Source organism: Somniosus microcephalus, chromosome 15 (genome assembly GCF_052327205.1).
Source record: "Somniosus microcephalus isolate GS21.2 chromosome 15, FLI_Smic_1.0, whole genome shotgun sequence".
Taxonomy (NCBI): domain Eukaryota; kingdom Metazoa; phylum Chordata; class Chondrichthyes; order Squaliformes; family Somniosidae; genus Somniosus; species Somniosus microcephalus.
In genome coordinates this window covers 118,922,528-118,944,654 of record NC_141001.1, presented here as the reverse complement: position 1 = coordinate 118,944,654, position 22,127 = coordinate 118,922,528, and the positions used below count along the sequence as shown (strand labels likewise).

General features: G+C 49.8%; 1 protein-coding gene across 1 annotated transcript in view; it reads left to right on the top strand.

Moving 5' to 3' along the window:
• The window catches only part of ovch2 (ovochymase 2), a 116,694-nt gene that overhangs the window by 29,764 nt on the left and 64,803 nt on the right, over positions 1 to 22,127 (top strand). Inside the window, 3 exon segments of the mRNA XM_086008346.1 lie at positions 309 to 404; positions 4,141 to 4,292; positions 18,172 to 18,367. Of these exon segments, the coding sequence (XP_085864472.1) occupies positions 309 to 404; positions 4,141 to 4,292; positions 18,172 to 18,367 (444 nt within the window).

Sequence of the window (22,127 nt, the reverse complement as noted above, 5' to 3'; positions counted from 1 at the left end):
TTGTGCTCAAGTCTCTGGAGTGGGACTTGAACCCACAACCTTCTGACTCAGATTGCTGCCAAGTCTGGCACTTTAAAGAGCCCTCCCTACCCTTTATGATGTGGGGAGGGGAGGGGATCACCCACACCCACCGGACGGGCGTATCCCCGCTGGACTCAATCTGGTATTCAGAGCCGGGACTGTCTGGAGTGAGACCCGGACCCAATCGCTCTGTCTTGGGGGACGTACTACTGCCACAGAGCGGGCGGTGACTCCCTGGTAGCAGGAGCTGAGAGACAGTGATAGCTGCTTGTGCTCTTCCATCACAGGTGAAAATATTTACCCAGCCTGCCTCCCCAGTGAAGATGACACCTTCGATACAGGAACCATTTGCACCACCGCCGGCTGGGGCCGCCTATCTGAGGGTAAGTCCTGCAGCTAAGAAGTTACCACGTCGCAACTCAGGGCTTGAAAATCCACGGCAGGATCCATGGAGCCTACAGGAAGGGTCGGATGCATCTGGTTCCGGCCTAGGGTTGAAGTATCTACGGTGGCCTGTTGGGGGCAAAGCCTCCGCTCGCTCCCCAAACGCGGCCAGCGATGTCCGGGCTGGGCCAGAGTCAGCGGCGGGGACTCTACATCAGGAGTTCCCGCGATCGCAGCCTTCAAAGGGACCTGGCGAAGGGCGGGTGTCGGCAGAGACCACCGCCTGACCCAGTGGCTGTGGTGGCACCCTAGCCTTTTCTTTTGTATCATTCGTTCTTTAGATTTTAACTCCTGGGCTTCGATGGCTTGCCCCGACTCTGACCCCCACCTGAAGCCTGACGTAAGAAAACTACTGGGCACTTGGTCTGTGTATTAAACAAGGCTTTAATCAACTGTTCTTCAACATGGAGATCGAGTTGTGTCCTTCACTAGTTCCTGTTAAAGAATGTCCTGAGCAAGCTGGGTCCGTGCCCGAGTATTTATACTCTCCCTGGACAGCGCCACCAGCAGGCCGCCCAGTATTACTTCATAAGTCATTTCCACATGAATGACAAGATTCATGTCAAAGCCTATGAACTATGGAATGGGAGAGAGGGGAGATGGGTTGGCAAGTCTTTTTCTTATTTGCTCCTGGGATGTGGGCGTCGCTGGCAAGGCCGGCATTTATTGCCCATCCCTAATTGCCCTCGAGAAGGTGGTGGTGAGCCGCTTTCTTGAACCGCTGCAGTCCGTGTGGTGAAGGTGCTCCCACGGTGCTGTTAGGGAGGGAGTTCCAGGATTTTGACCCAGCGACGATGAAGGATCGGCCGATATATTTCCAAGTCAGGATGGTGTGTGACTTGGAGGGGAACTTGGAGGTGGTGGTGTTCCCATGCACCTGCTGCCCTTGTCCTTCTAGGTGGTAGAGTTCGCGGGTTTGGGAGGTGCTGCCAAAGAAGCCTTGGCGAGTTGCTGCAGTGCATCTTGTAGAAGTCTACGATTGGGGGAGGGGTGAGGGGTGAGGCCCAGTGGTCAGGGGAGGCCCAAGACGCCCTTGTGGAGAGCCAGCACGCCTGCTCATCTGGACCTGGATCCTTCCTACTGCCAGTGATCCCGAGACCGTTGGGGGGGGGGGGGCGGGGGTGGCGGCGGGGTGGGGGGGGAAGCATGCAGCTCGGTGATATCATCGGGGCACGACACTCCCATTTAAATTAGTCAGGTAAGTGAAAATGGGGGGGAGGGGGAACGTATTGCGAACCCCCTACCCCCGCTATCTTACCCCACCCCCCCATCCCGATGCGCTGGGGAACGCAGCGAGTTATTATCGGCCCTTTACTGTTTAGGATGCACTACCCTTCACTTTTTCTTTGCAGAATCAGCAACTTCAGACTGAAGCATTTTCTAATTTCACTATAAAATCTCTCACAGAGTCACAGAATGATACAGCACAGGAAGAGGCCATTCGGCCCATCATGCCTGTGCCGGCTCTTTGAAAGAGCTCGCCAATTAGTCCCACTCCCCCTGCTCTTTCCCCACAGCCCTACAAACTTTTCCTTTTCAAGTATTTATCCAATTCCCTTTTGAAAGTTACTATTGAATCTTCCACCGCCCTTTCAGGCAGCGCATTCCAGATCACAACAACTCGCTGTTTAAAAAAATTCTCCTCCTCTCCCCTCTGGTTCTTTTACCAATTATCTTTAATCTGTGTCCTCTGGTTACCGACCCTCCTGTTACTGGAAACAGCTATCTATTCTATCAAAACCCTTCATGATTTTGAACTCCTCTATTAAATCTCCCCTTAATCTTCTCTGCTCTAAGGAGATCAACCCCAGCTTCTCCAGTCTCTCCGCATAACTGAAGTCGCTCCTCCCTGGTACCATTCTAGTAAATCTCCTCCACACCCTCTCCAAGGACTTGACATCCTTCCTAAAGTGCGGTGCCCAGAATTGGCCACAATACTCCAGCTGAGACCTAACCAGTGATTATAAATCCAGTGAGTTCTTATGCAACCTGGCAGAGATGAACTGGCATAACAACAGAAAATGCTGGAAATACTCAGCAGGCCAGGCAGCATCCGTGGAGAGAGAAACAGAGTTAACGTTTAGAACTGGAAAAAGCTGGAGATGTAAAAGATTTTGGCCCTGAAATTAGGATCGGGAGCTTGCCGCGTGTGCAAGCCCCCGATCTGCACTCACCCTGCGCGCTGACATCTGAAGCCCGGGCCTGCTCGCATTTCCTGTCACAGGCCCGGTTCAGATGTCGGCGCGATGTGCTTACCTGACCCAGCGGCGTAGTTAGTGCGATGTGCCGGCCGGGATCAGGAGAGCACTGTGCAGCCAATCAGGGGAGGGGAAACTCATTCATGAGTTTGATAGTAAAGACTGTCAAACTCATGAAAAGTACGGGCGCCCAAAAGACTAGTTTAACTTTAATTAAAATTTTAAAAAACATCCCAATAATTAAATAAACTATAAATAACTTTAAAAAACTATTTAAAACAATTAATAAAATTTTTGAAAATTTTTTTTTTTTACGAATTCGGGTCTAAAAATAAACTTACCTTACTGTACAATCCTTAAAAACAATGAAGCTATGGAAAAAATGTAATAATTTTAAATAATAGACCACTTACCTTCAAGAATCCACTACTTACGCCTCCTTTTTTCATTTCCAAAAAGTTCAGGCCCTTGCACACGCGCAGACCTGTCAAAACGAAGGAAGTTCAACGCGTGCGCGCAGAGTCCTGTGCGCACGCGTTGGACCTCTTAACCCCTTAGTTCGATGGAGAGGAAATGCCGGTTTCCCGCGCATGCGCTGTGCATGCTGGAATCCGGCAATTCCTCCGGCCACACGCGTGAGTACACCGTCCGTACTCACACGTTGGGAACGGAATTACTGGCCCATTAAGCAGGTACAGAGATGGGGGGGGGGGGGTTTAGGAGTGGAGGAAGGAATTGAAAGAACATACTGTGAAAATGTTGCAAATGGGAATGGCAAAATCACACTGTATTCGCTGCTCACGATGCGGTCTCCTCTACACTGGGGAGACCAAACGCAGATTGGGTGACCGCTTTGCGGAACACCTCCGTTCAGTCCGTAAGGGTGACCCCGAGCTTCTGGTCGCCTGTCACTTTAATTCTCCGCTCCACTCCCACTTTAATCTCTCTGTCCTCGGCCTATTATATTGTTACAATGAAGCTCAGCGTAAGCTCGAGGAACAGCACCTCATCTTTCGATTGGGCACTTTACAGCCTTCCGGACTCAACATAGAGTTCAACAATTTCAGATAATAATCCCTGCCCCCATTTTTCATGCAGTATGATTTTGCCACTCCCATTTGCAACATTTTCACAGGATGTTCTTTCAATTCCTTCCTCCCCTCCTAACCCCCCTCGCCCCCCCCCCCCCGTCTCTGCACCTGCTTAATATCTGTTACATCTCCAGCTTTTTCCAGTTCTGATGAAGGGTCGCAGACCTGAAACGTTAACTCTGTTTCTCTCTCCACTGATGCTGCCTGGCCTGCTGAGTATTTCCAGCATTTTCTGTTGTTATTTCAGATTTCCAGCATCCGCAGTATTTTGCTATTGTAGAGATGAACTGGCGGTGGGTTGACCCAATGAACCATTCGGTCCCCCTTGTGAAGACCGCTGTTGATGCCCAATGTTCAGGGATGATTATTCTTGTGTTGTCCTCAAGGTGGAAGGTTGCCAAACACTCTACAAGAGGTCGAGCTTCCCATCCTTGATTCTGCGACCTGCTTAAAGGTGATGCAGTTGGTGATAAAAGGATTCAAGGGGGAAACACTCATGTGCGCTGGGTTCCCTGCCGGCAGGAAGGATGCTTGCCAGGTAAGAGAAAGGATAAAGAAAGACTTGCATCTCTACAGCACCTTTCACAACCTCAGGAGGTCATAAAGAGCTTTACAGCCATTGAAGTACTATTTGAAATGTAGTCACTGTTGTAATACATAGATACATAGATACATAGAAGATAGGAGCAGGAGTAGGCCATTCGGCCCTTCGTGCCTGCTCCGCCATTTAATGAGATCATGGCTGATCCTTTAATTCAGTATCCCGTCCCCGCCTTCTCTCCGTAACCCTTAACCCCTTTTGCCCGTAGAAATATATCTAATTCCCTCTTAAATATATTTAATGAGTTGGCGTACACTGCCCTCTGTGGCAATGAGTTCCACAGGTTCACCACTCTCTGAGTGAAGAAATTCCCCCTCATCTCTGTCCTAAATGGTTTAGCCCTTATCCTTAAATTATGTCCTCTAGTTCTGTTCTCACCCGCCAAGGGAAACATTCCTTCTGCATCCAGTCTGTCTAGACCTGTCAGAATTTTATACACTTCTATGAGGTCCCCTCTCAATCTTCTAAACTCCAGTGTGTACATCCCTAAACTACATAGTCTCTCCTCATAGGTCATTCCCGCCATTCCTGGTATCAGCCTGGTGAATCGCCGCTGCACCCCCTCCATGGCAAGAACATCCTTCCTCAGATGAGGCGACCAAAACTGTACACAGTACTCGAGGTGTGGTCTCACCAGTGCCCTGTACAGCTGCAGCAAGGTATCCCTGTTCCTGTATTCTAACCCTTTTGCTATGAAGGCCAGCATACCGTTTGCCTTCTTGACCGCCTGTTGCACCTGCATGCTCGCCTTCAGTGACTGGTGTACAAGAACACCCAGGTCTCTCTGTACTTCCCCCTCTCCCAATCTATTGCCATTTAAATAATAATTTGCCCTCCCGTTCCTGCACCCAAGGTGGATAACTTCGCACTTGTCCACATTATAGTGCATCTGCCATTTATCCGCCCAATCGCCCAGTCTGTCCAAATCGCTCTGGAGCTTCCTGGTCTCTTCCTCTGAGCCCACCCCACCTCCTAGTTTAGTGTCGTCTGCAAATTTGGAAATGCTGCATCCGACTCCCTGATCCAGGTCATTAATGTAAATTGTGAACAGCTGGGGGCCCAGGACAGATCCCTGTGGTACCCCACTTGTTACTGCCTGCCATTCAGAAAATGAGCCGTTTATTCCAACTCTCTGTTTTCTATCTGACAGCCAGTTCCCTATCCACGCCAAAACTTTCCCCTTTATCCCATGAGCCTCAATTTTCCATGCTAATCTTTTATGTGGGACCTTATCGAAGGCCTTTTGGAAGTCCAGGTACACCACATCTACTGGCTCTCCCCCATCTATTCTACCAGTTACTCCCTCAAAAAATTCCAATAGATTAGTCAAGCACGATTTACCCTTTGTAAATCCATGTTGACTCTGTCCTATCCTGTCCCCATTTGCTAAGTGCTCCGCTATTTCATCCTTAATGATGGACTCCAGCATTTTGCCCACAACTGATGTAAGGCTTACAGGTCTGTAATTACCTGCTTTTTCCCTACCCCCCTTTTTGAATAGTGGGGTAACGTTAGCTACCCTCCAATCCATCGGCACTGTTCCCGAGTCTAATGAATTCTGAAAAATCATCCTTAGTGCATCCGCTATCTCTAGGGCCACCTCCTTCAGTACCCTAGGATGCATGTTATCAGGCCCTGGGGATTTGTCCACCTTCAATCCCTTTAGCTTCCTTAACACCATATCCTTAGAGATATTGATTTGCGTCAGTTCCTCCTTTGCCAATGTCCCTATTTTTCCCGATATCCCAGGGAGGTTTTTTGTGTCTTCCTTCGTAAAGACTGACCCAAAGTATGCATTTAGTTGATCTGCCATTTCCTTATTTCCCATTATATATTCCCCCGTATCTGACTGCAATGGACCAACTTTGGTTTTCACCAGTCTTTTCCTTTTGATATATTTATAAAAGCTTTTGGAGTTAGTTTTTATATTTTCCGCCAGCTTATTTTCGTAAGCTATTTTGCCCCTCTTGATCATGCCCTTTGCCCTCCTTTGCTCTATCTTAAACTGTTCCCAATCTTCCGCTCTGGCGCTTTTTTTGGCTATTTTATACGCCCTATCTTTGGATTTTATGCTGTCTCTAATTTCCCCTGTTATCCACGGTTGAGTCACCTTTTTAGATTTCCTTTTATGCCAGATTGGTATAAACAATTTTTGCAATTTTGTCATTCTATCTTTAAATGTTTGCCATTGTTTATCTACCTCCAGTCCTCTCAGGAACGTTGTCCAATCAGACCTACTCAGTTCCCGTCTCATGGCATCATAATTCCCCTTGTTTAAATTCAGGACCTTAGTCTCTGAGTCAATTTCTTCGCTCTCCATTTCGAGTGAGAAATCGATCATGTTATGATCGCTCTGACCCAAGGGTCCCCGTACAACAAGATTACTGATTAGTCCCTTCTCATTGCACAGTACCCAGTCCAATATAGCCTGTTCCCGAGTTGGTTCCTCGACATATTGATCCAGATAACCATCCCTTAAACACTCAAGGAATTCCTCCTCCTCATTATTTTTACTGATTAGGCTAGTCCAATCTATATGTAAGTTAAAGTCACCTATGATGACAGCTGTGCTCTTATTGCACGCTTCTCTAATTTCCCTCGTGATGCCCTCCCTAACCTCTATTTTACTATTTGGAGGCCTATATACCACTCCTATTAATGTTTTTCGCCCCTCGCTATTTCTTAGCTCCACCCATATAGATTCTGTATTAACTGAGTTAATATCCTTCCTTTCAATTGCATTTATCCCCTCTTTTACTAGCAATGCTACCCCTCCTCCCTTTCTTTTTTGTCGATCCTTCCTAAATACTGAATACCCCTGTATGTTAAGCTCCCAGCCCTGCTCACCCTGCAACCATGTTTCCGTAATCCCAATTAGATCATAATTATTAACCTCTATTTCCACAGCTAATTCATCTACCTTGTTCCTGATGCTTCTCGCATTAAGGTATAAAACCCTCAGGCTTTTTTTATGCTCACATTTTTTATGAATTAGTTTGGCCCTTTGTTTTTTGTTCCTCACCCTTTTACCATTTATTTCTGTCTGCCTTTCACTTTCCTCTATTTCACTACATAGGTTTCTAGCCCCCTGCCATACTAGTTTAAATGCTCCCGAACTGCTTTATCAAAAATTACCCCGAGAACATCAGTTCCATCTCTGCACAGGTGTAGACCGTCCCTTTTGTATAGGTCACACCTACCACAAAACTGGTTCCAATGCCTCAAAAATTTAAAACCCTCCCTCTTACACCACTGCTCAAGCCACGTATTTAGCCTAACTATCCTGTTCTCTGTACTCTTACTAGCACGTGGCACTGGTAGTAATCCAGAGATTACTACCTTCGAGGTCCTACTTTTTAGCTTGGCTCCTAACTCCCTAAATTCTACTTGTAGGACCTCTTCCCTTTTTTTAGCTACGTCGTTGGTACCAACATGTATCACGACAACTGGCTGTTCCCCCTCCCCCTCCAGAATGTTCTGCACCCGCGCCGAGACATCCTTGACCCTTGCACCAGGGAGGCAACATACCATCCTGGAGTCTCGGTCGCGACCACAGAAACCCCTATCTATTCCCCTTACAATCGAATCCCCTATTACTATAGCCCTGCCACTCTTTTTCCCTCCCTTCTTTGCAACAGAGCCAGTCATGGTGCCATGAGCCTGGCTGCTGGTGCCTTCCCCCGATGCGTCACCCCCCCCGACAACAGTACCTAAGACGGTGAACCTGTTGCTAAGGGAGACAACCCCAGGGGATTTCTGCACTACCTTCCTGCCCTTGCTCTGCCTTTTGGTCACCCATGTACTGTCTACGCTGGCCTTAACCTGCGGTGTGACCAACTCACTAAATGTGCTATCCACACCCCTCTCAGAATCGTGGATGCTCCAAAGTGAGTCCATCTGCAGCTCAAGGGCCGTCATGCGGTCCCACATGAGCTGCAGCTGGACACACTTCCCGCACACATAGTCGTCAGGTACACAGGAAGCGTCCCTGATTTCCCACATGTTACAGGAGGAGCATGACACAGGTCCGAGCTCTACTGCCATGACTTAACCCTTATATTACTTTTTAATTTTCTAGTTTTAGTTTATTTATCGACTTTTGTTTTCCCGAAGCTTACTTAGACCAATGTATACTGTACTCCTCTTATTCCTTTTTAAACTAACCAAATCCCACTAGTTTTGGTTTTACTTTCTAGGAAGGTTTGAGGAAAGTACTTACCAGTTAGTCTTACCTCCCTGGTCTTTCGCTGACTTCCCGGTCTTGTGTCCCCTTGGTCCTACGCCGACTTCCCGCTCCTCCCGGTTCCTGCCCTCCTTAAATACCTTTCACCTGGGTGCTTCCCACCAGGTCCGCTTCTGAAAAAAAGCTCACGACCTGGACTTCCGCCTCAGCTGTTTTTTTAAATGGCTTTTTAACTCTCTCCTTCCCTGAGATTGGAGATTGGTGAGGCCTACCTGGGCCTCTGGAGCCTCTTGTAGTCGCTCTGCCGCTCAGCTCCGCCTCCACCCGCTGCCGATGCCGCACTGGGGCCTACCTGGGCCTCTGGAGCCTCTTGTAGTCGCTCTGCCGCTCAGCTCCGCCTCCACCCGCTGCCGATGCCGCACTGGGGCCTACCTGGGCCTCTGGAGCCTCTTGTAGTCGCTCTGCCGCTCAGCTCCGCCTCCACCCGCTGCCGATGCCGCACTGGGGCCTACCTGGGCCTCTGGAGCCTCTTGTAGTCGCTCTGCCGCTCAGCTCCGCCTCCACCCGCTGCCGATGCCGCACTGGGGCCTACCTGGGCCTCTGGAGCCTCTTGTAGTCGCTCTGCCGCTCAGCTCCGCCTCCACCCGCTGCCGATGCCGCACTGGGGCCTACCTGGGCCTCTGGAGCCTCTTGTAGTCGCTCTGCCGCTCAGCTCCGCCTCCACCCGCTGCCGATGCCGCACTGGGGCCTACCTGGGCCTCTGGAGCCTCTTGTAGTCGCTCTGCCGCTCAGCTCCGCCTCCACCCGCTGCCGATGCCGCACTGGGGCCTACCTGGGCCTCTGGAGCCTCTTGTAGTCGCTCTGCCGCTCAGCTCCGCCTCCACCCGCTGCCGATGCCGCACTGGGGCCTACCTGGGCCTCTGGAGCCTCTTGTAGTCGCTCTGCCGCTCAGCTCCGCCTCCACCCGCTGCCGATGCCGCACTGGGGCCTACCTGGGCCTCTGGAGCCTCTTGTAGTCGCTCTGCCGCTCAGCTCCGCCTCCACCCGCTGCCGATGCCGAAATGTGGGAAACGCGGCAGCCAATTTGCGCACAGCAAGCTCCCACAAACAGCACTGTGATAATGACCAGATAAATGTTTTTTAGTAATGTTGGTTGAGGGATAAATATTGCCCAGGACACTGGGGAGAACTCCCCTGCTCTTCTGCAAAATAGTGCCGTGGGATATTTTACATCCACCTGAGAGAGCAGACAGGGCCTCAGTTTAGTGTCTCATCTGAAAGACGGCACTTCCGGCAGCACAGCACTCCCTCAGTACTGCCCCTCCGACAGTGCAGCACTCCCTCAGTACTGCCCCTCCGACAGTGCAGCGCTCCCTCAGTACTGCCCCTCCGACAGTGCAGCGCTCCCTCAGTACTGCCCCTCCGACAGTGCAGCACTCCCTCAGTACTGCCCCTCCGACAGTGCAGTGCTCCCTCAGTACTGCCCCTCCGACAGTGCAGCACTCCCTCAGTACTGCCCCTCTGACAGTGCAGCACTCCCTCAGTACTGCCCCTCCGACAGTGCAGCACTCCCTCAGTACTGCCCCTCTGACAGTGCAGCACTCCCTCAATACTGCACTAGAAGTGTCGGCCTGGATTTTGTGCTCAAGTCTCTGGAGAGGGGCTTAAACCCACAACCTTCTGACTCAGAGGTGAGGGTGCTGCCTGTTGTGTATGTACCTTTAAGGGAATAACTGGTCTTAGACTGCAGTACCGGCAGTGACCACCCCTGTATAAAAGGCCCTAGCAGGCTTCTGTAGTTTCAGTTTCAAGCTGCCTCTTGTTCAGTAAAGTACCTGTTAACTGTTCTCCCGAAGTCCGTGTATTATTGAGGCGCGGACTTTACAGTGGCGACGAGTAAGTTCGAACTCACCTGCAGTGTGGCATCATCTCACGGGGATCTCGCCTGAAAGGAAGGTCCTGGAAGGTCGTAGTCTGAGCAACGGGCGTCGACCGAGGGCAACTGCCCAAAGGATCCATCGGTGTTTGGAGAATTGCGGGAGAGACTGTGGTTCCAGCGAATCGTGCTGGTAGCAGGTAGCGCGCTGACCCTTCCGGACTGCGGCGGGCTCAAGCTCGATCGAGCGGCTCTACAAATCGGGCCGTGCAGCGTCGCCGGGAAAAGAAAACAAGAGAGAGAGGGTGGAGCGCACAGGGCGCGGTCGGTGCTCGAGAACAGGACAGCGGAGAGAAACTAAACGGGGGGGAAGGAAAGCGAGACGCGCCGAAGCTGCGGGTCGCCGCCATTACCCCGTAGAACGCTAGGAGCAGCGTGGCAGTAAGGGGAAGAAGCAAAAGCGCAGGAGGCGCCATTTTATCCCGTTGGGGAAGAAGCAAAAGCGCGGGAGGCGCCATTTTATTCCATTGGGGAAGAAGCAAAAGCGCGGGAGGCGCCATTTTAAACCGCCCAAGATGCCGAAAAGTGGCAGTATCACTGCTTTCGACAACGAGGTAGAAGACTGGACCACGTATGCAGAAAGAATCGATGTGTACTGCAAGGCAAATGAGGTGGCCGATGGAAAGAGGGCGTCGGTATTATTAAATCTGATGGGTGCGAATACGTACGGCCTATTGCGGAATTTAATTACCCCAGCTAAACCAATGGAGAAAAGTTTTGAGGAGATTGTTCATATCTTACAGGAACACCTAAGCCCTACACCACTGCTGATAGCAGAAAGATTCAAGTTCCATAAAAGAAACCAGCACAAAGATGAGAGCAATGCTGACTATCTTACGGAACTACGCAAGTTATCGAAGCACTGCCAGTTCGGAGCAGGACTGGCAGACACCTTACGGGATAAGTTTGTCTGCGGGCTCCAGAGTGAAGGAACCCAGAAACGACTACTTTCAAAAAAGGACCTGACGCTAGAACAGGCTTTCAGCATGGCAGTATCCTATGAAGCAGCAGCACAGGGAGCTGCGGAAATACAACAGAAACCACAAGAATACAGCGCTAACGAAATGGCGTATGGAGCTGAAAAGTGCTATCGCTGCGGCAGAACAACCCATGAGCAGAAGGACTGCTGGTTTAAAGACAAAATATGCAGGCAATGCGGGAAGATGGGACATATAGCAAGAGTCTGCAGGTCGGGAAAGAAGACCAAAACGACAAGAACTACTAAGGAACAGTACAGGAAAGTAAAGAAACTGACAGATAGTAGTTCAGAAGATCAGGAGAGTGATAAGGACTCCGGGAGCAGGCGACTAAGTTGTTTAAAGTTACACAACGTGATCGCAAAAGAAGATCACCGAACCATTTGGGTCACCCTCATGATAGCAGGGTCCCCAGTGAAGATGGAATTGGACACAGGATCAGCCCTAACTGTCATGAATCAACAAGACTATGAGTGGCTATTCTCACACATACCCTTAAAGGACACGTCCATTGTATTGAAGACATACACGGGGCAAAAGGTCTACCCCAGAGGAAAAATAAGGGTGCCAGTTAAATATAACGGCAAGGAAACACAGAAACTATATATGTATATACTACGAGATGGAGGACCACCATTATTGGGACGTGAATGGATCCGAAGACTACAATTGGATTGGCATTCCATTCTGGCACTAACTGTGACTGACAAAAAAGATGATGACATCGCACCTGGACATCTGTCACAAATTCTATCTGACGTGGAAGAGGTGTTCCAACAAGGACTTGGGACTCTAAAAGGAGTAAAGGCAACCATAAAGATTGAGGATAACGCAACCCCAAAATTTTTCAAGGCCAGACCGGTGCCATACGCGATACGCCGAGCTGTGGAAGCTGAACTAGAGAGTCTGGAGCGTTCGGGGGTGCTGTCTAAGGTGGACTGGAGCGAGTGGGCCACACCCATCGTTCCTGTAATGAAGAAAGCATTGAGCAGCACGCCTGGGGAGCCAAGGAAGGTTCGCATCTGTGGGGACTTCAAGGTGACTGTGAACCCAGTCCTGCACACAGTACAGTATCCGCTTCCACGGATAGAAGATATTTTCGCCTCACTATCTGGAGGGAAACGTTTTACAAAGATTGACCTGGCTCAAGCGTATCTACAAATGGAGGTGGAAGAAGCATCTAGGAAATACCTCACGATAAACACTCACAAAGGCCTTTACCAGTACAATCGACTGGTATTTGGGGTAGCATCGGCCCCGGCTATGTGGCAGAGGGCAATGGAACAAGTCCTGCAAGGGATCCCGGGGACCCAGTGTTATTTGGACGACATCCTGGTTATGGGCGAAAATGACAATGAACACCTTGCCAACCTGGAACAGGTGCTCACGAGATTGCAGGAATATGGGCTATGAGCCAACCGTCCCAAATGCGAGTTCTTCAGGAGACAAATCTCGTATTGTGGCCACATCATTGATGAGGAAGGGTTGCATAAGTCGCCGGACAAGATTGAGGCTGTAGTCAAGGCTCCAGCACCAGAAAAAGTGTCGCAACTGAGGTCGTTCCTCGGGTTGGTGAACTACTACCATAAGTTCTTGCCGAATTTATCTACAATTCTGCACCCACTGAACGCCCTCCTTCAAACTGGTGTAACATGGAAATGGAGTGATGAGTGTAAGTGTGCCTTTCAGGAATGTAAATGCCAAATCACTTCAAAAGAAGTATTGGCCCACTACAACCCAACACTACTGATTCGGTTGGCATGTGATGCGTCACCTTACAGCATTGGAGCGGTGCTGTCACACAAATTCCGTGACGGTTCAGAGAGGCCAATAGCCTTTGCATCGCGCTCGCTAACCTCAGCCGAGCGTAACTACGCCCAGATTGACAGGGAGGCCCTCAGCCTGGTGTGGGGGGTGAAGAAGTTCAATCACTATCTGCACGGGCAGAAATTCGCCCTACTGACTGATCATCAACCCCTGGTCTCAATTTTTAACCCAAAGAAGGGCGTTCCGGTGATGACGGCGCAACGGCTGCAAAGATGGTCACTTTTTCTAGGGGCACATCAGTATGACATCGAGTACAAAGGTACGAAACAACATGAAAACGCTGATGGGCTGTCGCGCCTACCGTTGCCTACGACGGAAGAAGCACCTGCAGTGGACCCTGTGGAGATATTCCAATCGACCATAGTCGAATGTTTGCCTGTTACAAACGCAAGTATTGAGAAGGAAACCCGAAATGACCCAACACTCTCTCGGGTCTATGATTTGACGGTGAAGGGATGGCCAGCATATGGCGACTCACTGTTGCCAGCATTCTCGCCAAGGAGGGAACAGCTGTCAGTGTGCCGGGGAACCTTGATGTGTGGATCCCGAGTGGTAATTCCACCCAAGTTGCGAGATAGAGTACTCAATGAGCTTCACGAGGGTCATCTGGGAGGGGTAAAAATGAAGAGCCTAGCCAGGGCGTTTGTGTGGTGGCTGGGAATCGATAAAGAAATCGAGGATATGACCAAGAGATGCACAGGATGCCAGAAGGTCCAAAACGCTCCACCACAGGCCCCGCTACATCCATGGGAGTGGCCCTCATCTCCATGGCAACGGGTACACATTGATTTTGCTGGTCCATTTATGGACTCAATGGCCTAGAAATTGAGTTTGCCTCCGCCAGGGCTGTAGCGCCCGAAATTTAGCGCCAGCGTTAATTGCCGCTGCGCCCGCCAAAAATTCAGCTGCGCCGCGCCCAGACGGCTGCGGGCGCTAATGGAGGGTGTCAGCGCCTCGCAATGGGCGCTGAATGCAGGATTGCGGCGCTAATCCCCCGCTGCGGCACACGATGCGGTGCGGCAGGCTGGGGTACTGCAGGCCTCCTCCTTCTGTTAAGGAGGAGCTGCCTGCAGCCGACCGCTGGCCGGTGGAATTGCACGAAAAATGAGCCCGGCACCTCGGAGAAGTGCCGGGCTCGAGACCCACACACATCTGTGCCGCGGGGGGGGTGGTGGAGGAGTCCGGGGAGGGAGGTGCGGGCAGGCGGCCGCCGGGAAAGCGGCCGGCCGCCGCGCCACCTTAATGCGCTGGCGCTAAGTCCAGCAAGAAACTTTTGAAAAATCGTTGGTTGCGGCTGCCACGGGCGAGGCGGCCGCAACTGAATTTCGGCGTCTGGCCGCGTTACCACGGCAACCGGGACACTGCGCACACCGATGACGTCATCGGTGCCGGCGCAGCGCTACCGGCTAACGCCGATGGTAGGGCCCAAATCAATTTCCGAAGCGGCTATAATTCCGGCGCAAGGCCCTCTAGCGCCTCTAATTGGGCGCTAACCCCACTCAATTTCTAGGCCAATGTTTCTAATCGCTGTGGACGCCCATTCGAAATGGCCAGAGGTCATTAAAATGTCCTCCACCACCACGGAGAAAACTATTGCAGTCCTAAGGACCATCTTCGCCAGGAATGGGTTGCCAGAACAGATCTGTTCCGACAATGGCCCACAGTTTGTGTCTGAGGATTTCCGGAGGTTCCTGGAGAATAATGGGGTGAAACATTACACATCTGCCCCATATCATCCAGCCACAAATGGATTGGCTGAGAGGTTTGTTCAGACCTTTAAAAAGGCCATAAAGGCAATGTATAATGACGACATACCACTGCAACACAAAGTGGATAACTTCCTGTTTGCTTACCGGAATGCGACACATGCAGTAACCAACCAAACTCCAGCCGTAATGTTTTTCAACCGGAGACTAAGATGTCGCTTGGATTTGCTCAAACCAAACATAAGACGAGATGTTGAGGATAAGCAGTTCCAGCACATAAATGAGAAGCTAACCAGGAGCTTCAAGATAGGGCAACAAGTCTTGGCCCGCGACTACCGAACAGAAAAATGGCAACCAGGCACGATATGCACACAGCAGGGACCACTAATGTACACAGTGGACATTGGAGAGAGCATCGTGAGACGCCATGCTGACCAGATTCTAGAGTCACAGGAACAAGCCAAACCTGTACCACAAGCATGTGCACCTGGTAATGAGCCCGAAGTACAGATTGCGTCTACCTCAGAAGCAGGGGTATTGGAAGCTGACGAACCAACCAATGACAATGAGCCAGAATTGACTCCACCGCCAGAACAGGATACTCGAGAAAGGCGCTATCCAGTCCGGATCAGGAAGCCTCCTCAAAGACTGAACTTATAAATGACTATTTCAGTTGATGTATATATTACTGAAAAAATTGTAATTGTAATTAGTTATTATTTAGTTGTTAAATGAATGTTATGTGCTGTTTATCTAAAAGGGGAGGAATTGTTGTGTATGTACCTTTAAGGGAATAACTGGTCTTAGACTGCAGTACCGGCAGTGACCACCCCTGTATAAAAGGCCCTAGCAGGCTTCTGTAGTTTCAGTTTCAAGCTGCCTCTTGTTCAGTAAAGTACCTGTTAAACTGTTCTCCCGAAGTCCGTGTATTATTGAGGTGCGGACTTTACACTGCCCACTGAGCCACGGCTGATATCGATCAATCACTATAATAGTCTCCATGCCATATATATGCCTCAAACAATAACCTGAACTTCACGAGTCTGCAGAGAAAAAAAACCTGGAAAACCTGGATGGGAAAACAAGGCAACGGAAATAACAACAGGTCTTGGTGTCTCTGGAAAGCTGGACAATAACAAAGGGTAAAGGGCCTTAGAGCAGAATGACCCCAAACAATGACAATTGCTTGTAACCACTGATACTTGATACAGTTCTGGGCACCGCACTGTAGAAAGGATATACAGGAAACTCTCGATTTACCGGCACCTAAATAACCGGAAATCTCTGTTAACCGGCAAAATTCAGGAGTAGTTTCAGGTAAGTTTTACTTCATACCATAGTGGCCGTTGCTGGAGCTGTGGCTGTGTCACCGGGGTTCCTACACTTGTTGCTAAGCAACAGGGACACTTGGTCTGTGGCCGGGGTTCCTGCAGTTGTTGCTAAGCAACAGGGAAGCCTGGATTTGTTGCTGTGTATGGAGCTCTCGTACCTTTTAATTATACCTCTCTGTAATCCGGACTTTTTGATAAACCGGCACCACGCCGGTCCCGTCGGTGCCGGATAAGAAAGAGTTTCCTGTAACTGGCCTTGGATGGAGCGCAGCGCAGATTCACCAGAATGTAACTGGGGCTACAAGGGTTAGATTGTGAGGAGAGATTACATAAACTAGGCTTGTATTCTCTGGAATATAGGTCGTTTAGGGGTGATTTGACTGAGGTTTTTAGTATTTTGAAAGGAATTGATAGGGTAGAGAGATAGAAACTTTTTCTGCTAGTGGGGGGAGTCAGGGACAAGGGGACATCACCTTAAAATCAGAGCCAGGCCGTTCAGGAGTGAAGTTAGGAAACACTTCCTCACGCAAAGGGTGGTAGAAGTGTGGAACTCCCTCCCACAAACAGCAGTAGATGCTGGGGGTGCAATTGCTCATTTTAAATCTGAGATCGATAGATTTTTGCTAACCAAAGGTATTAAGGGATATGGCGCCAAGGCGGGTGGATGGAGTTCGCTCACAGATCAGCCATGATCTCATTGAATGGCGGAGCAGGCTCGAAGGGCTGAATGGCCTCCTCCTGTTCCTATGTTCCTCTAAGACTTTGTTCTATGCAAAGTGCTGAACTGTAAAATATTTACATTTCAGTCTGAAAAGATCACAGAGTCACAAAGTCCCAGATGGTTGCCTGGAGTGTTGAACAAGGCTTCTGTCGAGGGACATGGGAACAGGAGGAGGCCGTTTAGCCCCTCGAGCTTGTTCCGCCATTCAATGAGATCATGGTTGATCTGTGACCTAACTCCATCTACAGAGAGCTGTGTGTTTTTCTATATTGTATAGGTTGCTCATCCTTGTCTCTTTGCGCTGAGGCGTAACATCTCTTTATGAAAAAGAAAAGAAAGATTTCTTGATAGATTTCTGTTAACCAAAGGTATTAAGGGATATGGGGCAAAGGCAGGCGACATGAATCAGTCATTCATGAAAGAAAGACTTATGAAATAATACTGAGCGGCCTGCGGGTGGCGCTGTCCAGGGAGAGTATAAATACTCGGGCACGGGCCCAGCTTGCACAGGGACATTCTTAACAGGAACTAGTGAAGGACACAACTAGACCTCCATGTTGTAAAACAGTTGATTAAAGCTTTGTTTAACGCTCAGACCAAATGCCTAGTAGTTTTCTTACGTCAGCGGGTATATGGAGTTAGGTCACAGATCAGCCATGATCTCATTGAATGGCGGAACAGGCTCGAGGGGATAAATGAAAGAATGAAAGACTTGTATTCCTATAGTGTCTTTCCCCACCAAAGCGCTTCACAGTCAATGAAGTGTTGTCACTGTTGTAACGTAGGGAAATGCGGCAGCCAATTTGTGCGCAGCAAGCTCCCACAGACAGCAACGTGGCCAGATCATCAATTGTAGTAATGCTGGTTCTGTGAGAGTTGTTGGATTCGTGATTCAGAGGAGATGCTGTTATTAAATAATCACACGGATGCTGTACATCAACAATAAACAGGTCTTTACTGGAGGAGGGTAGTCTCAAGACTGGGGGTACAGAGGCATACGCAAAGCTTATATACCGGTGTGGTCACTGCCGGTACTACAGTATACAGGAGCTGTAAAAGTAGTTCTGACTTAAAGGCACATACACTACAAGAGTCGTTAAACCTTTTGATCCGTAATTATTATTTTTTTTTGGAGGGTGATTCAGGAGGTCCCCTGATGTGCCGGCGCGAGGGAGGCGCCTGGACCGTGGCTGGAGTGACCTCGTGGGGGATGGGCTGCGGCCGCAGCTGGACGGACAACGAAAGCAAATCGCCGAACAAGAGAGGGACTCCCGGGGTCTTCACTAAGGTGAAGGCTTTGAAATCATGGATTCAGCAAAGCACGAAGAATGGTACGGAAATAGCCTTCGCGCTGCACGCTCGACGATGCTGTTACTGCGCCACTTAAAGCGGGATTGGATAAACATTTGAATGTGGAAGGTTATGGGAAAGGGCAGGGAAATGGGACTGGAGTAGAAGGGCTTGCACCATCACAGGCTGCCTTTGTGACTCTACCATTAGTGTGTGTCTCCTTCGCTCCACCATTGGCGGCCGTGCCTTCAGCTGTCCGGGCCCTAAGCTCTGGAATTCCCTCCCTAAACCTCTCCGCCTCTCTCTCCTCCTTTAAGACCCTCCTTAAAACCAATCTCTGTGACCAAGCTTTTAAGTCACCTGCCCTAATATCGCCTCGTGTGGCTCGGTGTCAAATTTGGCCCGATGACGCTCCCGTGAAACGTCGTGGGCGCTATATAAATGCAGGTTGTTGCTGTTTATAATGCTAGTCTAGTGTCACTGTTATGCTAAGGTTTCAGGTGAAGTCCAGAGTTGAGCCCAACCTACTTCTGGAGAGAAATAAAAACAGAAAATGCTGGAAATACTCAGTGGGTCGGGCAGCATCTGTAGAGAAAGAAACAGAGTTAGCGTTTCGGGTCGGTGACCCTTCGTCAGAACTGGAAAAAGTTGGAGATGAAACAGGTTTTTAAGCAAGTGCAGGGGCAGGGAAAGGGGGGAGGGGAGGAAAGAACAAAAAGGAAGGTCTGTGATTGGCTGGAAGGCAGGAGAGATTGAGAGAGATTAAGAGATGGTGCAAGGCAAAAGGAGATGGTACAGGTAGACTATCCTTTATCCGAAAACCTCGTGACCAGCCGTGTTTCGGTTTTCGGAAAATTTCGGATTTCGGAAGGTGGGTCGGCGGGGGTCCGCGGGGGGGTCGGCGGGGGTCCGCGGGGGGGTCGGCGGGGGTCGGGGTCGGTGGGGGTCCACGGGGGGGTCCGCAGTCATGGCTTGTCCGTCGCTGCTAGCCTGGAATGCAATGAAGTTCCGCATTTCCACCAACAGGTCGTCGTGCTCGGTCGGAACAGGGGCCGGCACCGCCGCAGGCTCAGAGCTCTCGTTGCTTTCGAGCCTTTGGAAGAGAGTCAGGTGGTTCCGCGGGGGGGTCGGCGGGGGGTCGTGCGCATGACTTACGCTGACCCTCTGCTCAGCGTAAGTCGGCGGGGGTCGGGGTCGGCGGGGGTCCGCGGGGGGGTCCGCAGGGGTCGGGGTCGGCGGGGGTCCGTGGGGGGGGGTCCGCGGGGGGTCGTGCGCCACTCTGGTCATGTCGTGCGCACGACTTACGCTGACCGAAAAAACCTTCGGTTTTTAGAGGGTTTCGGCTTTCGGAAGTTCGGATAAAGGGTAGTCTACCTGTAATGGGACAAGTTAAGGAACAAAAGATGAAGTGTAAATGGCAATGGCAGAATGATCGACAGCTGCCATGTGAGAGAGAGGGGAAAAAAAATAAATGGAAAAAAAGGATGGGGCCGAGGTTATGGTCTGAAATAGTTGAACTCTGTGTTGAGTCCAGAAGGCTGTAAAGTGCCTACTCGAAAGATGAGGTGCTGTTCCTCGAGCTTACGTTGAGCTTCATTGGAACAGTGTAAGAGGCCGAGGACAGAGAGGTCTGAGTGGGGCTGCAGCGGAGAATTAAAGTGACAGGCGACCGGAAGCTCGGAGTCACCCTTACGGACTGATTCTGGAGAGATTGGTCTCAACGATCCCTGGTGGAGACAGTTTCCCACCATTTGGGAAACACCACATGGACTAGAACAGCACTGTGGGAGCACCTTCACCACACGGACTGCAGCGGTTTAAGAAGAAGGCCCACCACCACCTTCTCAAGGGGCAATTAGGGACGAGCAATAAATGGCGGCCTTGCCAGTGATGACCATATCATGAGAATGAATATATAAAAATAAAATCCAGCCCATCTGAGTTCATCTGTCCAGAGAAACCCTCACCATGGCACCCAACTGCTTCTTAAATGATTCCAAGGTTTTTATTTGTCTGGAAGTTACACTACACGGAACTGAAGTCGCTCCTCCCTGGTACCATTCTAGTAAATCTCCTCCGCACCCTCTCCAAGGCCTTGACATCCTTCCTAAAGTGTGGTGCCCAGAATTGGACACAATACTCCAGATGGGGCCTAACCAGTGATTTATAAAGCTTTTGTACTCTATGCCCCTGTTTACAAAGCCCAGGATCCCAAATGCTTTTTTAACAACCTTCTCAACCTGTCCTGCCAAATTCAAAGATTTGTGAACATACACCCCCACGTCTCTGTTCCTGCACCCCCTTTAAAATTGTACCATTTAGTTTATATTGCCTCTCCTCATTCTTCCTACCAAAATGAATCACTTCGCTCTACTCTGCGTAAAATTTCATCCGCCGTGTGTCTGCCCATTTCACCAGTCTGTCTGTGCCCTCCTGAAGTCTGTTACTATCCTCCTCACTGTTTACTACATTTCCGATTTTCGTGTCATCTGCAGACTTTGAAATGATGCCCTGTATACCCAAGTCCTGGTCATTAATATATATCAAAAAGAGCAGTGGTCCTAATACCGACCCCTGGGGAACTCCACTGTATACTTCGCTCCAGTCTGATAAACAACCGTTCACCACGACTCTCTGCTTTCTGCCTCTTAGCCAATTTCGTATCCATGTTGCCACTGAAGTCAATAGGTCAACAAAAAACATGAGTGCGGGGCAAGGGGGAAAGAAAGAAAGAAAAAAACAATTTGCATTTCTCCCGCACCTTTCACCACCTCAGGATGTCCCAAAGTGCTTTACAGCCAATGAAGTACTTTTTGAAGTGTAGTCACTGCTGTTGTAATGTGGGAAACGTGGCGGCCAATTTGCGCACAGCAAGCTCCCACAAACAGCAATGTGATAATGACCGGATCATCTGTTTCAGTGATGTGGCTGAGGGATAATTATTAATCAAAACACTGGGGCGAACTCCCCTGTTCGTCTTCGAAATAGTGCCATGGGATCTGTTACCACCACCGAGAGTGCTACTAACTGAGCCATGGCTGACACCAGGTCAGACAGGCAGGTTTCCTTCCCTATAGGACATTAGTGCACCTGTTGGTTTTATTTAACGACAATCCGACAGTTACATGGTCACTTTTGCCGATAACCACCTTTTTTATTTCCAGAGTTATTTTTTTAAACTGACTTCGAATTCTTAAATTGCCAAGGTAGGATGTGAACTCATGTTCTCCGGATTATTAGTGCAGTAACTGCTTCCATTTTGTGGAATATACTTGCCGCAGATGAACAGACTGGACCACCAGAGTAACCTCTCCCTCTTCTACGAGGCAGTTGGACACAAGAAGTATCAGAAAAAAAAAGAAAGACTTGCATTTCTATAGCGCCGTTCACGACCACCGGATGTCCCAAAGCGCTTTACAGCCAATGAATTACTTTTTGAAGTGCAGTCACTGTTGTAATGTGGGAAATGTGGCAGCCAATTTATGCACAGCAAGGTCCCACAAACTGCAATGTGATAATGACCAGATAATCTGTTTTTAGTGATGTTAATTGAGGAATAAATATTGGCCCAGGATAACTCCCCTGCTCTTCTTCAAAATAGTGGCCATGGGATCCTTTACATCCACCTGAGAGGGCGGACAGGGCCTCGGTTTAACGTCTTACCCAAAATATGGCACCTCCGACAGTGCAGCACTCCCTCAGCACTGCACTGGGAGTGTCAGCCTAGATTTTTGTGCTCAAGTCTCTGGAGTGGGACTGTGAACCCACGACCTTCTGACTCAGAGGCGAGGGTGCTAGCCA